Source organism: Antechinus flavipes, chromosome 3 (assembly GCF_016432865.1).
Source record: "Antechinus flavipes isolate AdamAnt ecotype Samford, QLD, Australia chromosome 3, AdamAnt_v2, whole genome shotgun sequence".
Taxonomy (NCBI): Eukaryota; Metazoa; Chordata; class Mammalia; order Dasyuromorphia; family Dasyuridae; genus Antechinus; species Antechinus flavipes.
This window is the reverse complement of record NC_067400.1, coordinates 420,475,547-420,490,748: the sequence shown is the minus strand read 5'-3', so window position 1 is coordinate 420,490,748 and position 15,202 is coordinate 420,475,547. Positions and strand designations below refer to the sequence as shown.

General features: G+C 33.0%; 1 protein-coding gene across 4 annotated transcripts in view; it reads right to left on the bottom strand.

Moving 5' to 3' along the window:
• Positions 1–15,202, bottom strand: part of TLK1 (tousled like kinase 1) — a 161,378-nt gene that overhangs the window by 66,398 nt on the left and 79,778 nt on the right. For all 4 annotated transcript variants that reach the window (XM_051986183.1, XM_051986184.1, XM_051986186.1 and 1 more), the window contains one exon: positions 3,582–3,657. In XM_051986183.1, the coding sequence (XP_051842143.1) occupies positions 3,582–3,657 (76 nt within the window). The remainder of the gene's footprint in view (positions 1–3,581; positions 3,658–15,202) is intronic.

The window sequence follows — 15,202 nt, the reverse complement described above, 5'->3', positions numbered from 1 at the left end:
TGCAAACATATCTGCTAATTACAAAAAGTTCAGTTGGTTTCCTCGTGTCCCCACTCTCCTATCCTTTTATATAGAGTTGCCAAAATGATATTTCTAAAGCACAAGTCCAATGGCTCGCTAATGCCCTGGGATAAAACAGAAACTTTCATCCTTGATATTTCCTAATCTCTAACTAGGTTCTAGCCCATCTTCACAGATATACTGGACATTAATCTTCCTTTCACTTACTCCATCTTTCAGCTAAAATGGTCTCTCTGCTGTTCCTAACAGATGACATTCCATCTCTTGTTATAATGTCTTTTCATTGACATGGATCTGAAATGCATTTTATCCTGTCCCTATGAAGAAAATCTGAAGTGCCACTTCATGCAGAAGGCTGTTCCTGATCCCTTTGTCCTGCAAAATTATTTAGTCTTTATGTATGTGAGCCCATCAATAGCAGGACAGATTTTATTTTCTCTTTCCATTCTTAATCTCACACATAGTAGGTGCTTGTCAAATTAGACTGGAAAGAAAAAATAAGCATATAAACTGAAAAACATGAATAAAACAAGAGACTGAAAATTATTTTACATGATTCCCTAAATTTAAATTAGTGAATATCATTAAAACTCCAATAATTACTGAATAAGAAATCTATCAGAACTAAAGAAAATTAAACCACTGTAAAATAGGAGAATGAAACTCAGTAAATAGAAAACCATTCCACACCCTGTCTAATGTGCCAAAGGGCAACTAGGAGACAGAGAGTAAAAGTGATGGACAGCATATGTCAGGAGGGCCCAAATCCAAACCTGACCTCAGGCACTTACCAGCTGTGTGACCCTAGGCAAGTCACTTAATTTGTGACACTCCTAGTTTGAAAATAGGAGCAACAATGATAACACTTACCTCACAGGATTGATTTAAGGAACAAAATGAGACAATGTGTATAGTACTTTTCAAACTGAAGAGCACTTGTAAAAACATGTCTTAATATTAATGAGAAATGCAGTTTTTGAGTAGTATTCTGAGAACAATCTCATCAAGATGTTGAGTAATTAATATTGCTATTATCTAATTTCAATGATAAATATTCACAGTAAGCTAACACTCCATGGAGATTTGGATTCTAGACAAAAAGAACACTTTCTGGCTAATCATCATAGGGTTACCCTTTATGATTTAAAGAACAATTTATAGTAAGTACTATGTTGAGTACAGTACTAGTATGTATGTGTGTGTGTGTGTGTGTGTGTGTGTGTGTGTGTGTGTGTACACACACACACACATATATATCTACACACACACACATACACACATACATACACACACACACCCCCTATTAAAAAAAAGCTATCTTTCATTCATTTTAAAAGTTATTAATTATCTGGATCTTTTTGGAGGAAAAGAAATAAAAATAATTTAGAAAAACAGTTTTGGTGTTTTTCTTTTTTAAATTAAGGACTACAAATTTCCCTAAAGTAACAACTAGGTAGCAATTTATTTGTTGAAGATAAGACTCCAATTTTAAGTTTTATTTAATCTCATTTACCTAGCCTTTAAGGCAAAATCATTATGAGGAAGTAACTAATAATTTATCACCATGCAGATCAGATAATAGATACAATTAATAAATATTTATTAATTACAATTACAAGTCCAACATTGTGATAGGCATTGTGAATATAATTAAGGAAACAGTCTTTATTGTGTTGTAGTGGTGGTAACAAATACATTTCTAAGTATATACAGAATAAATTTTAAAAAGTAGTTTCAGAACAAAGGTAGTAGCAGTTTGGGTTTTAACTAAGAAAAGCTTCATAGAGTAGTAGAGATTAAAGGTGAATGAAGGAAGAGATTCTGCCAGATAGAAGGGAGCTTGGAAAATATTCCATGTGACCAATCAGTGCACAGGCATAGGTACAGAAATATGTTGGACTGAATCACGAAGTGTGGGAGTACAGGCAACATAAAAGGATAGAAAGATACAAAGTTGTGATGAGTTTGAAAACAAAAAGTTCAAACCTTATTCTAAAAGCAATGAGAAACCAGTATAATCTGAGTTGGGGAATAACAAGGTCAGCACCATGCTTATAGAAAAGCACTTTTGTAAGAGTAGAGAAAATAGAATAAAGATATAAAGATGCTGAAGGCAAGAAGATTAGGGAGGAAAATATTGCAATAATCTATGGAAAAGGTAAGGAAGACCTGAATTAACGTGGTAGCTATGTGAGCAGAAATAAGAAATCAGAGACAAGAAATATTGTGGAAGTAAAAATGGCAAGATCTGATAACTGCTTAGTTACAGGGATTAAAGGAGATGAGGAATTATAGTTAAAGCAGTTGTTACAAACCCAGCAGAATGAAAGAATGGAAGAACAGTAGGTGAGGAGTGGAAAATAGTAAGTTCTGTATGAGCATGTGGAGTTTGATATTGCTGAAAAATTTTAAATATCTAAATGGATAATGAAGGATCAAAGCTCTAGGGTGTGACTGGACCTAGGACATAGAAAATTCATGATTACAGGCATAATAACTAAACAAATAAATCGATAGGGTTACCAAAAAAAGAAAGAAACACTCAGGACTGAGTCTTAGAGAACACCAACAATTCAGGGGAATAATATGGATGATGAGACTGCAAGAGAGAGTATATTTAGATAGGAGAAACAGTAGAGAGTGGTACCACAACAGCCCAGGGAAAAGAGAATATTCAGAAGAGGGTGGTTGAGAAGGATGAGCACTAAAAAAAGAACATTAGATTTGGCACTTAAGAAATCCCTGATAATTGAAGAAAGCAGCTTGAGCTCAGTGACACAGCTAGAAATCAGGTTGCATTGGATTAGAAAGTGTGATGAGAAGAAAAGAGAAAGGAGTCCAAAGAGAATGAAAAGAGTGAAGAGAGAGAAAAGTGAGAAGGGAAAGGAGGAGAAAGAAGTGAGAGAGAAGAAAGAATGAAATATGATAAAGACAGAAAGGGATAGAGTCAAGGGCACATGGAAGAGGATTGGCCTCAACAAGGTTAAGCGCTACCTCACTGTGAGAAATGAGGGCAAAGAAGGAGGGAGTGGGGATGATAAGGAGTCCTGATAGTAAGGGGGAAAAAAGAAGTCACATTGTCAAATAGCCTTAATTACTCAGTAAGGTATAAGGCAAAGTCCTCAGCTAAGAAAAAAGTGGAAAGCTTGGGGGAAAAAGGTATAATCTGGAAATGTTTGTGTGGAGAATGAGACGGAGCATCAACTAGGGAATAAGAAAAAGAGCACCTCACTTCAAGTGATGATAGAAAAAGGAAGCAAGGGATTCAATAAGAGAAGACAATTTAAAATTTAACTGCAAAATTCCAGGGACAAGACTGGAAAAGAAGCAAAGTGAAATCTGAGCAGAATGAATGAATAGCCTAACAAAGTCCCATTTCTTGACATCATGTATAAGAGGGCTCATATGCTAAAATAAGAAAAAAGAAGCTTCAGAGTCACAGGAACATAAAATAATTACTAGTTCCACAAACTAAATCTTAAAGCATACATTTTACAACAAGGTCAAAGTTATTAATAACCAATACTTATTTGGTTCTCAAAGAGTATTGTGTAACTCACCCTGACTGCTTTCACTTTGGTTTTCTGCTTTCCTCTTTCTTCCTCTGGATGGTTCTGACTGTTTCTTCTCTGGAGTCTACAAAAAAACAGTTAATAGAATGCTAAGTTATTTTTATGAGGCAGTTATATCTTAAGTGGTATATGATGTTTTAGTACAAAAATGTTTCCATTCAATAGCAATAACATTGTTACATTTTTTAAAATCCTAATTTGTCATTGTCATTTGCCATTCTAAAATTGATTCTCCACTATAAACAATTAAAATACTAATTCTGCATGCAACAAAAATGTATTTCGACCACCTAAAATAAAGTTTTCCTCAGGTAGATCAAATGGTATAAGAATAAACAAGTGTTCTCCAGTGCGCTAAGACAAGAGCCATTTTTATTTTTTTAAGGATTCATTCTTTTTCTCCACAAAACTTTTTTATTCTCTCCCTTTCATACTTAATCATGACACAAAATCTTTCATTAAATTAGAACAATTGGAGGACAAAATGCAGCTGGAAAATTATCATCTGGGTAATAGCTACAACAGAAGAGAAAGGATAAAGTGACAAAAATAAATCCTAGTCTTTCTGAGGGGTAAAAGCTGGAGAGTAATATGCCTATCACATTTCTAGTGGGAAAAGACTAAGAAACAATCACCTAGAACTCACAAGATTAACCTAAGAGAAGCAAAAGGTGAGGGAAAGATCTTTAGGTAGTCCAGATTTCTTCCTGAATCACTGCCCTGTCATGAAAGAGGGGTTAGTAATAGTTCAGTAAAATATTGTCAGCTCTTTCATGCTATCTTTTAACAAGATAGACAGGCTATAGTGGAAAGTTATGACAAAAGATGATTCACTAAAAAAAGGAAAGGACTATTCCAACATCCTTGCCAAGAAAACTCCATGGAAAATATTCAAATGATAAAAGATATGACATTAAATCAGAAGGCATACAACACATTATTGGTGAAGAGTGACGAACAATCACAAAGAGCTCCAGAAAGAAGCTCAACTGTGGATCTGTCTGGTGATGAAAGGAAAGTCCAAAGTCATAAAGAACATTATTTCAGAGGAACCTGAATTAACCAAAGTAAGCTAAAAATGTCATCAAATAGGAAATGGAAAGAAATTAATTAATAACTTAAATGAATAAGAAAAGACAAATTTAATTCAGGTGATCAAAGCATCTAATACTGTGGGCAAGTATCCCTTGGAAGAAATGGAGTAGCCTTCAGATAATAAAAGTGAGAAAAGCAGTATTAGGATATAATTTTTAAAAATGACAAAATGATATCTGTCCAAAGCCAAGGCATACTGTTCGACATCATAGTAAAACAAGAATATTCTCCAATCACTGATGCCAAAGAGGCCAAAGTTGATTGGTTTTTATGAAGACGTACAACATCTTCTAGAAATATCATCTCCCTTCCCCCCCCCCCAAAAAAAATCTCACATTCTTCTTGGGTGTTTGGAATAATAAATAGGTTTGGCTTTGTACTACAAAATGAAGAAGGGAAGACTAACAGTTTTGTCAAGATAACATTCTTTTTCAACAACCAGAAAACCAATTCTACACATGGCCATTATTAGATGGTCAATACTAAAATAAAACTTATTATATACTTTGCAGCTAAAGGTGGAAAAGCTAGTCAGTTAAAACAAGATCTGAAACTGATTAGCTCAAATCATAAGCTTCTGATTGCAAAGTTCAAACTTAAATTGAAGAAAGTAGGGAAAACCACCAGATCTCCTAGGCATAAAATAACATCCCTTATGTATATGAAATAGAAGTAACGAATAGATTTAAGGAATTAGATCTGGTAGAAAAGTACCCAAAGCACTATGGCATGAAGTTAAAATATTGTGCAAGAGGCAGAAACAAAAAACATTCCAAAGAAAAAGCTTAAAAGCAAAATGGTTGTCTGATAAGTTTTATAAATAGCTAAAGAAAGAAAAAAAAAATGAAAAATAAAGGAGGAAGAGAAAGATAAACCCTAGTTAATATATAATTCCAGAAACTACCAAGGAGAGATAAGGAGGTTTTTTCAAGTGAGCAATTCGAGGAAATAGAAGAAAATAATAGAATAGGAAAGATGAGAGATTTATTCAAAATAATTAGAGATATCAAAGCAATGTTTTGTGCACAATAAAAGACAAAAATGGTAGGGACTTAACATTAGTAGAGATTAAGAAGAGGTGGCAAATAAAAAAAAAACAACACAAAACTGTACAAGAAATATTTCAAATCATCAGTAACTATGATGGTGTAGTTACTGATCTAGAACTAGACAGTTTGGAGAATTATATCAAGTCATTATTAGGAAGCATTGCACAACTATTTATTTTTCTTTGTCACCTTACTTATTTTTAAAAGCTTTACTGATTCCAAAAGATGCTATCTTTAAAGGATATTTGAAATCAAAAGTACTAAAAGAAAATAAACAATAAACACTTTCCCAACCTAATTCCATTTATCACAAAATTCTTTAGGAGTTCTTGAATTGCTGGGATTAAGATTTCAGAAAGGCCATGAATCTGGATGGGAAAAAAATTAAATTTTATTTTCGCTACTGTGTTTGTAACAGTAGTCTGGAAACTACTCTGGTTTCCATTAAAATCCTGTGTATGTTTTTTTACATTTCAAAATATTGTTTTGAGAAAAGTGGTTCATGACCTTTACCATAGGGATCTGACATTTTGATTCACTAGGATAAGTTTAAAAAAAAAAAAAAACAGAAAAGTAGGTCAGAGAGATCTATTAGAGAGAAATCCAGAAGGATAGGTATTTCTGTTTAAAGTAACAAATGTCATGAAATACATCTGCTATTAGAAGTTGCCTACAAAATTAATGTTAATAAATTTCATAATATTTTCAATGACCTACATTGTAATTTAAAAATACTTTATCAATTCATTTGACAGTGGTTCCTTAATAATTTAGATTTAAAATAATCTTTAAATAAGTGTCTCATTTCTGACAATTGAATGATTTTTAAATCATTTTTAAAGAGAAAATAATAGAAAAAGTCAACGTCTGAAACAATTTTAAAATGGATACCTTTCATATACTCCCCCCCACGTAATGTTTTAATTTTGTGTCTTCAGATTTACATCTTTTTTTTTTGTTTTTTATTTTTAAAGAAGAGCTTAGAAACTTAAATGAAAACCTTAATGTATTGAGTATTTTTATACACCAGGAAGAATATGCTACAGCATACTATGCTTTTTAAGAAGTCACAAAATAAAGATGCCCCACAGGAAAACAAAATATAACACTGAAAATACTGAACTTCAAACTTAGTTTTAGATACTTCCTAGCTAGCTATATGATACGAGGCGATTTTATTTAACTCCTCTCTGCTTCAATTTCTCATCTACAAAATGAAGACAACTACTACTATTTTCTGGGATTATTGTAAGGATCAAATGAGGTAACAATTATAAAGCACTTTGGCAAATTTTAAAGCAGTATATAAATGCTATTGTTATTATCTGATAGATTATTCACAATATAGAAATTTGTTCAGTCTCTCACTATAGTCCCTTAGCAATAAGGCTACAACTGCCCTTCAAACTTTATACCCTTTGCAATTATGCTATATTTTACATTCTTCCTAGCATTTGAATTTGCTGGTCTTTCACCTAAGATCACTATGAAAAGTTATACAATGATAACAGGAGCCAGATGATAGCAACCAGTCAAGAACTGACAAATCCAATCCCTTCTTACCAAAGACAATTTATTACACAGATTGCAGAGCCTGGAAATTAATTTACCAGAAGACTAATAATCAGTAAATTACATCTATGCTGAGAGTTTTGATAGCAACATGTTTGCTCACTAAATTAGAGGCTTTTTTTTTTTTTTTTTGTAGAACAAAATAGCAGGTCCAAGTGCTGAGCTCTATCAGTCACACACAAAAGTTGGTTGCTGATCATGAGCAACATGAGGAACATTATACCTATTCAACCACAGTTCCAAGGGGATATTTAAGGCTTAAAATACTTTCAGTAAATATTGCTGATAGGCAGGACCCAGACCTAACTATTTCTTAATATCCCGTCAAGTCATTTGTTTTATAAGTATAAACTGCAAGCTTCCCTATTAAATAGGTCAATCATTACCACTTATTTCAAAAACTTAATGAGGTTATAAAGTCAATTTGTTATGTATCATACAAAATTATATACTTTTTCATAACACAAATCATCTCATAATTTAAAACTGGCTATCTTGGCAATCTCTCAGTCAGTAATACTTAAAAGAGATGTAGAATGTGTTTTAGGAAGTCTAATACTTCTGGAGCGAGGACTTCTCTCCACATTCGCTGTCTACCTGATGCACCTAATTCTCATCTGTGGCTCCAAGAAGCTGTAGCATATACAGGAGCCACACCCCAGTAAATCGTATTGGCAGACAGGCTAAACCAGGTTGAGGGTAACCACAGGATCAGGTGTCTACCCCAAATATGTGAAGATTTTCTTTGGTGGAATGGGAAGAGACAATTTGTTCCAATGGCCATGAAGGCAGATGAAACAGGTGCCTAGGAGCAGTTAGAGCTTGATTAGACATTGAAGATGCCACAGTTATCCACTGCATCGCAAGTCATCACCAGTTGTCTTGACTTTGACCTATACTACTGGACAATGTGACTCTAGAAAAGAGAGTGAGGCTAATAACTCCTTCCAACTCTGTGTTACTTAAAACCAATTTACCCACAAATCACAAGATATTACCAGACCATTTAACCATTTCTACCGATCTCAAAGTCCTGTGGTGATGGGTGAGTGACCAAACAGCAGGGGCTGCACATAGACATCATCTCACTGGAAGCATCAGTGGAATTTGGCAGTCCCCTGGGAATCTAAGCAGCCTTTTAAGGATCATATTGCTCACCTCCAAGTGTGAGTGATACAAGAACACTCTCTAAGTCTCTCGCAAGAACTTTAAAAGGAAAGTAATTTCAGAAAGTTCATTTTTGGATATATTATGAAGTTCTAAAAGCCAATTTATTAAACTAAAGATCCTTTGGCTAACTAACTAGCTAAGTCTTGTACTATGTAAAGTATAAAAATTAATTTAACTATTAAAAATGTTTTCATTCAGACTTATTAATCTATTTTAAATGAAAAAATAGGCAAATAATCTATTCAAATTCTCCTCAACTTTTTTTAAGTATCTTTTTTTTTTTAAATTTCATAGCTTTTTATTTACAAATTATATGTATGGGTAATTTTACAACATTGACAAACCTTTTGTTCCAATTTTTCCCCTCCTTACCCCCTCCCCTAGATGGCAGGATGACCAGTAGATGTTAAATATATTAGAGTATAAATTAGATACACAATAAATATACATGACCAAACAGTTATTTTGCTGTACAAAAAGAATCGGACTCTGAAATGTTGTACAATTAGCCTGTGAAGGAAATCCAAACTGCAGGCAGGCAAAAATATAAAATTCTCCTCAACTTAATTCACAAGAAATTTTCACTAATGAATAGTTGCACATAACTGTGTTATGTTATCCCAAAGCTAACCACTTTGAAATGAATGAGAAATCATACTTGAACTCTGTGTTATATAGTTTCCAAAAGAAATATTTCATTAGTATATGTTATGGGCCAGAACTCTGTGATTAATAGTTCTCTAAGTTCAGTATGATTTATTTAATCTTACAACAAATAATGGTTTCTTAGTGATATAGTGATTGTTTTATACTCAGTGTAGAGCACATAAGCGAGGACTAAGAGCCAGATTCAATCAAAGCCAGAGAAGACAGAGGACTGTAGGCAGGAGCTCACACTCTCAAAGCCAAAGAAAAAGATTCATTCCATCTTCATCAGCCTCTTGGTGGCTGGCCTCCTGAACTTCCCTGACTGAGACCAAGGCAGGTCTAAAAGACTCTCCCTCCTGGCCCAGGCCCCAGGCAAGGAAACTAGATAGTGAAGGAGGTAATAAAAGATTTGGGCTTTAACACCTGGCTATTCTTGTGGTGATTAATTTGCTGAAAGGAAGGTTGCTCCAAGACCTCCAGAAAACCACCAAGAACATTACAAGTATACTTCCTAAACAAACCATTGCAAAAAGTTTCCCATAGTTTTATATTTGCTATACCTCTTTAGAAATTTTCAATTTTCTTCAATGAGAAATCCTTAACATTTTCTTCCAAAAAGTCTTGTTGTATCTAATTAGCTCATAAAAATTACAATAAGTGACATTTATATATTATTTTAAGTTTGACAAAGCACTTAACATAGTTAAAACATTTTCTACATTTTACATTTTAGAAAACAAGCTAAATAGATGATGATGGCAATAAAGAAAAACTGAAACTAAAACTCATCTTCTTTCAAAGGGGTTGGAGAAGAAAATTGCCGATGTTTTTTTCAAAAGGGTTGAGAAAAAGAATAAAAGAGACTGAATTGAGTGTGATAGAAGAAAATTTCTTTACCAGTACACTGGTTTAATTGTGTAGTCCTGTCCTAAGTAGTAGGATAGATAAAATAGATAATAGTAAAGAATAGATAAAATTCAAATAAAATATGTTTCTAGCTTTCAAGGGGCTTAACATTCTGATATATGGTGGGGGATAATATGGAAGAAAAGCTGAGGAAAACAACCAAGTAAATCTTAGATACTCTTTAATCATTAACAAAACAAACAAACAAACAAACAAACAAAAAAAAAAACTAATGCCTCAACTACAATAGAATACTGACCACACTGACCCTTACTCCTATCTTTCTTCTATCCCTATTACTACTATTATTTTTTGTAGAGAGTTGGAACTCTGAAAAAGTGTACTTAAGATTCAGTATAGTTGATACTAATTCTCTAGCTATTGAAGTATTCACTCTAGTCAAGTACATATACTTAAGGGAATATGGTAATGTGATGGCTCTCCTAACAAGTGTGGTTGGGCATGCTCTGGTATGAGGTAGTGATGTGATTGTACTAGAGTATTTGAAGGAATCACAAAGGACTCTCGCTCTCTCAGACACAGCAATCTCAGCCACATTAGACTTTAGGCTCCAGACTCCAGACTCCATCTCTGATTAGCCATGTGTCTGCTCTCCTGCCTCCTTCACTTCACTCTCCCATTAAACCCAAGGCCTCGGGCTGATCCGGAGGCCCACCAGAGAGCTAGCCTGGACATTACAATTTCTCTTTTTAATTCTTGTTCTTCATTCTCATAGTTCTAATTCCTCTACAGATTTAATCAATCTGGCTTTTTACTCCTTTCCAAACAAGATTCTGTTGAACAAGTGACCCCTACAATTTAGCATCAAAAGCAATAGGTGGAACTAAAGGATTCCAACTCAAGTTGCTGGACAAGTAGAGAGAACATGGAAGAAGATAAATGTAGAATCCCAAGGTAGTAGTAGCAGAAAGATGGGAAAAGAGGAAAATATGTTCTGAATGCTTTAAGTTAGAACTCAAAATATATTTTCCTACAGAAATAATGTCATAGGGGTTCTATAGAACCATTAGTATAGGATTATACTTCAAGTATAATATTAATTAAATAAGCTCTTGTGACCTGAATTTGGAAACTAACCAGAAAATACAATTAGAATTCCAAACTGACCTTCAAGTAAATTTATCAATCATAACTTATTTTATATACTTGCAACAATCTAAAAGTAATATAACTTTGAAGCAAAACAGAAAACTTAATAATCACTGTACTAAATTATGGAAAGACCCTAAAATAGTGAATAAAGCTTTAATGAAGTCAACTCATTTTCCTTTCCATAAAGGATGTTATTATTAATTTGATCCCTATAATAAGAATAGAAACGAGAATAGAAAAGAGTTATGAAGGTAGCAGATAACAAGGAGAAGAGTGATATGAATGGTTGAATGGTATATGAAATTTGATATGGGGTCCCTAGAAAAAGTTGGACATATAGGTCTTTTGAAAATAAACTTTCCTTTCAGAGCAACTAACAGAATTCTGAGGAAGAAAACAATCTTTTAAAATTGCAAGACACTTAAAATATAGTCACAGGATCAGAAATTTAGAATTCAAGGATATTTAAGATTAAATTAGATCCAAATAGAAGAGGAACTTGAAGACTCCACATACAAAGATAAAAGCACATTGCAGATACAAAAGATACAAAAGAAAAAACTGAGTCTTAGCAAGCAAAAATAAGCCAATCTTTTAACATAATTTGTTTAATGAGCAATCACAACTTGTTCAAATAAGCCATTGCTGATAAAAATGGGAAATGGATAAAGGAAAAGACATTGATACTGCTTATCATTTGTTCCTATATTAATTTAAGTAAACATAAACTAATCACCATTGCATGGAAGTCAAAAGGGCTGAGAATGAGATTTAGTCAGCAAATATTCCCTAACTGACTGTCAAAGGGAAAAATGTGACAGAATGTGAGAGAAGTGGATAACACTGACCTAGAATATCAATTTATGTGCAAAATGCACAGATTATGAGTAGTACTACGTTATATAAAACAGAACTAAGAAAGTAAGAAAACAAGGCTTAAGACTCAATTGTCAGACTCTAGAAAAAATAAAGGACAAATTTGTTATTATTTTTATAAAGACCTATTTCTATCATCAGTATGAAGTTAAGGCCTGAAAGTTCTATTTAAGTAAGCAAAAATAGCACTGAAGAAGATGAAAGTAAGGAGAGCAGCTGGATGGGTCAAGTACATAACAGAAAAGATGTACTCTCTCATCTCCAAAAATCCTCGTTAGAATGACAAAAACATAAGAAGAAAACAGACAGGTTTCAAAATACTCTATCCACCTCCCCCCCCCAAAAAAAAACAAGATGTATAGCCTTAAATTTCTTCTCTAATAAGGAACCTCTCATGCACATGGTTAACATCACAAAAGATTTCTTAACAGATTCATACACAAAGATAACTTTGATAATCATTTGACTCTAGCTAGTGAGATATATAAAAAAGAGGTGCTACACAAGGATATTTGCCCTGAAGGCAATTTCAAATAGAAAAGGGATTCCTTGTAGTAGTGATCTCTAAACTTTTTTAGACTAAGAACATCCAGGCAGTAAATAAAAAAAAAAAAAATCTGTAAGCATAAGCCAAATAACACAAATACATACACATACACACATACAATTGCATGTCAAGTACATAATGTACATCCATTTTGAGCAGGCACTAGAGATGATAAATGAACTGGAATCAGAATATAATAGGAAGAGGAGAACAGTCTAAAACACACTTGAGATATTGAGTTTTCAATAACTGTAAGCTGACAAAAGGACATCTTTATAACCTTAAGTCCTCTAAAAAGTCCTACTTCATTGTGGTCTGGAGTTCTCCCTGAAGATTGTGCCAATGAAGTATAAATTGTGGCAAAAGATTCCCCAACAGAAATACCATGAAGGTGATTGGAGATATTTTTCAAAGAGTTACTTACACCATCAATTGCTGGTGAATTCTCTGGCCATGTCAAACCACTATAAAATTAAAATAGCTTTCTCTATATCTACTCTCCATTTCTGTGATGGGCGGGGGGGGGGGGGGGAGGTCAAAGATGCCAATTAACTTTAACTATTTAGTACCAATAGCTCTTGACACTCTAAATATGAGATCCTTGACCAATAACAATGACTATCATTGGAAGAACTAGATCTTATCAGTCTCAGCATTTTCGCTAATATCAAAACCAGAAAACAAAAGGAAGATAAATGGAAATTTAGGTCACAGATTCAGTTTGAAGAAGGAAGCAAAAGCAGAGAGGGGAGCTGGTTTTATTGTACATTCAAATGCAACAATTATTTCATGGGACATTTGTTTTTGTCTTACTAGAGTGCTCACAAAAAAAGTATCTGCAGAAAGACCATTAGGAAAATAATTGAAGCTTATGTGTCAAAAGCTGTTGCAGAGGATGACATGGAAAAGGTTCTACAAAGACGACCTTCAAAAATGAATCAACATATATTTTCTTCTTTACTTCAATTCAAAGGAGGGCATAAATAAGAATGGCAGAAATTGCTGAAATACATAGCTAAGACTGAAGGAATACAACACTAAAGAGTTACAAAGTATTCAAAATCTCACATGTATCAGATATAAGTTTGAAAAGAAAACTTCCAAGGCCTGGATAGGAGAAGTACCAAATAACATTACCTTGCAAAAAGTGTTATATTGTGGCCCTTAATGCTGGATCAGCTGTCTATGTATTGTCAGATTGACTGACTGACGTAAATGTAAAAATATTAATTAATAATAATATATTAAGTTTAAACAATTCCAAAATGGTCTATTTAAACAAGTTATTAATGTTAGAAATCTATAAATAAATTGAGTACAGAACATCTACAAGGATTAAAATAATTTCATATACCAATTATCATGAAAAAATTGAATTTAAAAGTCTAAAAACCTCATTAAGTACTTGATTTACTTGAGATCAAGAGTGAAACTAGATAAGAACATGTGTATCTTTGTAAAACTTTATAGAGAAAAGATGAAAGCTTAATAAGAGTATTTTTTCACTAGAGTGAAAAAGAAACTTAAAGCTTGGCAAGCCTTAAATAAACAAATCAAACTTTTGAGGCATTCAAAGATAAACTGGAAGAAAGGTAATATGTTTTAAAAAAATAGAAAAGAATTGCAGATTTTTATAGCAAATTATTTTACCATCAAGGAAAATGGAGCTACTATCTAAATATGCTTAAATAAAAGCTTTGTCAAATGTCTTATATATTATTTCATATGATCATGGAATAACTCTGTGAGATACATGTTATTATTATGCCCATATAGATAGTGAAGAGACAGAGATTAATAATAAGTCTTCCCAACTATAAATCACATACTCAGTCTACTATGTCATCTATCTGCCTCCAAAGTCATAATGGAACTGAGAAAAACAAATGAAACTAAAAGTAGGTGGACTTGACCAAATATATATCCAGAAAGACCAAGCTGGAGACAATGCAATTTTATGGCAACTGAGAGACTCACAAGGTAGTTCATAGATGGAAGGATACTAAAAAGAATGTCACAGGTAACTATGATGCAATTCACAAGATACTAAAGCTGGAAGTAGGAGGAGCTGAATTCAAATTCTGCCTCAGACACCTCCTAGCTCAAAGCAAAGGCATTTTCTATTTTTTTTCTTAATAATATTTTATTTTTCAACATATATCCAAAAATAGTTTTAAACTTTTTTTTTTGGTAAAACTTTGAATTCCAAATTTTTCTTTCCCCCTCTCCAAGACAGCAAGCAATCCAATACAGGTAAAATATGCACAATTCTTTTAAAACATATTTCCCAGTTTACCATATTGAGCCAAAAAAAAAAAAATCAGACGAAAAATGGAAAAAAAAAAAAAAAAACAAATAACACAATAAAAAGTGAACAAAAAAGGCCTGGTCCAGGCCTTCTACCTTCCTTTGCATTTTTTCATTAATTCCCTTGACATTTTTGAAGCTTTGTTCTTTCAGGTGAATTTTGTAGTTATTTTTTTCGAGCATTATAAAGTAATTTTTTTTGGTAGTTTGATTGGTATGACACTGAATTAAAGATTAATTCAGATAAAATTATCATTTTTCCAATTGTTTAGAACTAACTTTATTTGTGCGAAGTGTTTTGTAATTGTGTTCATATAATTCTTGGC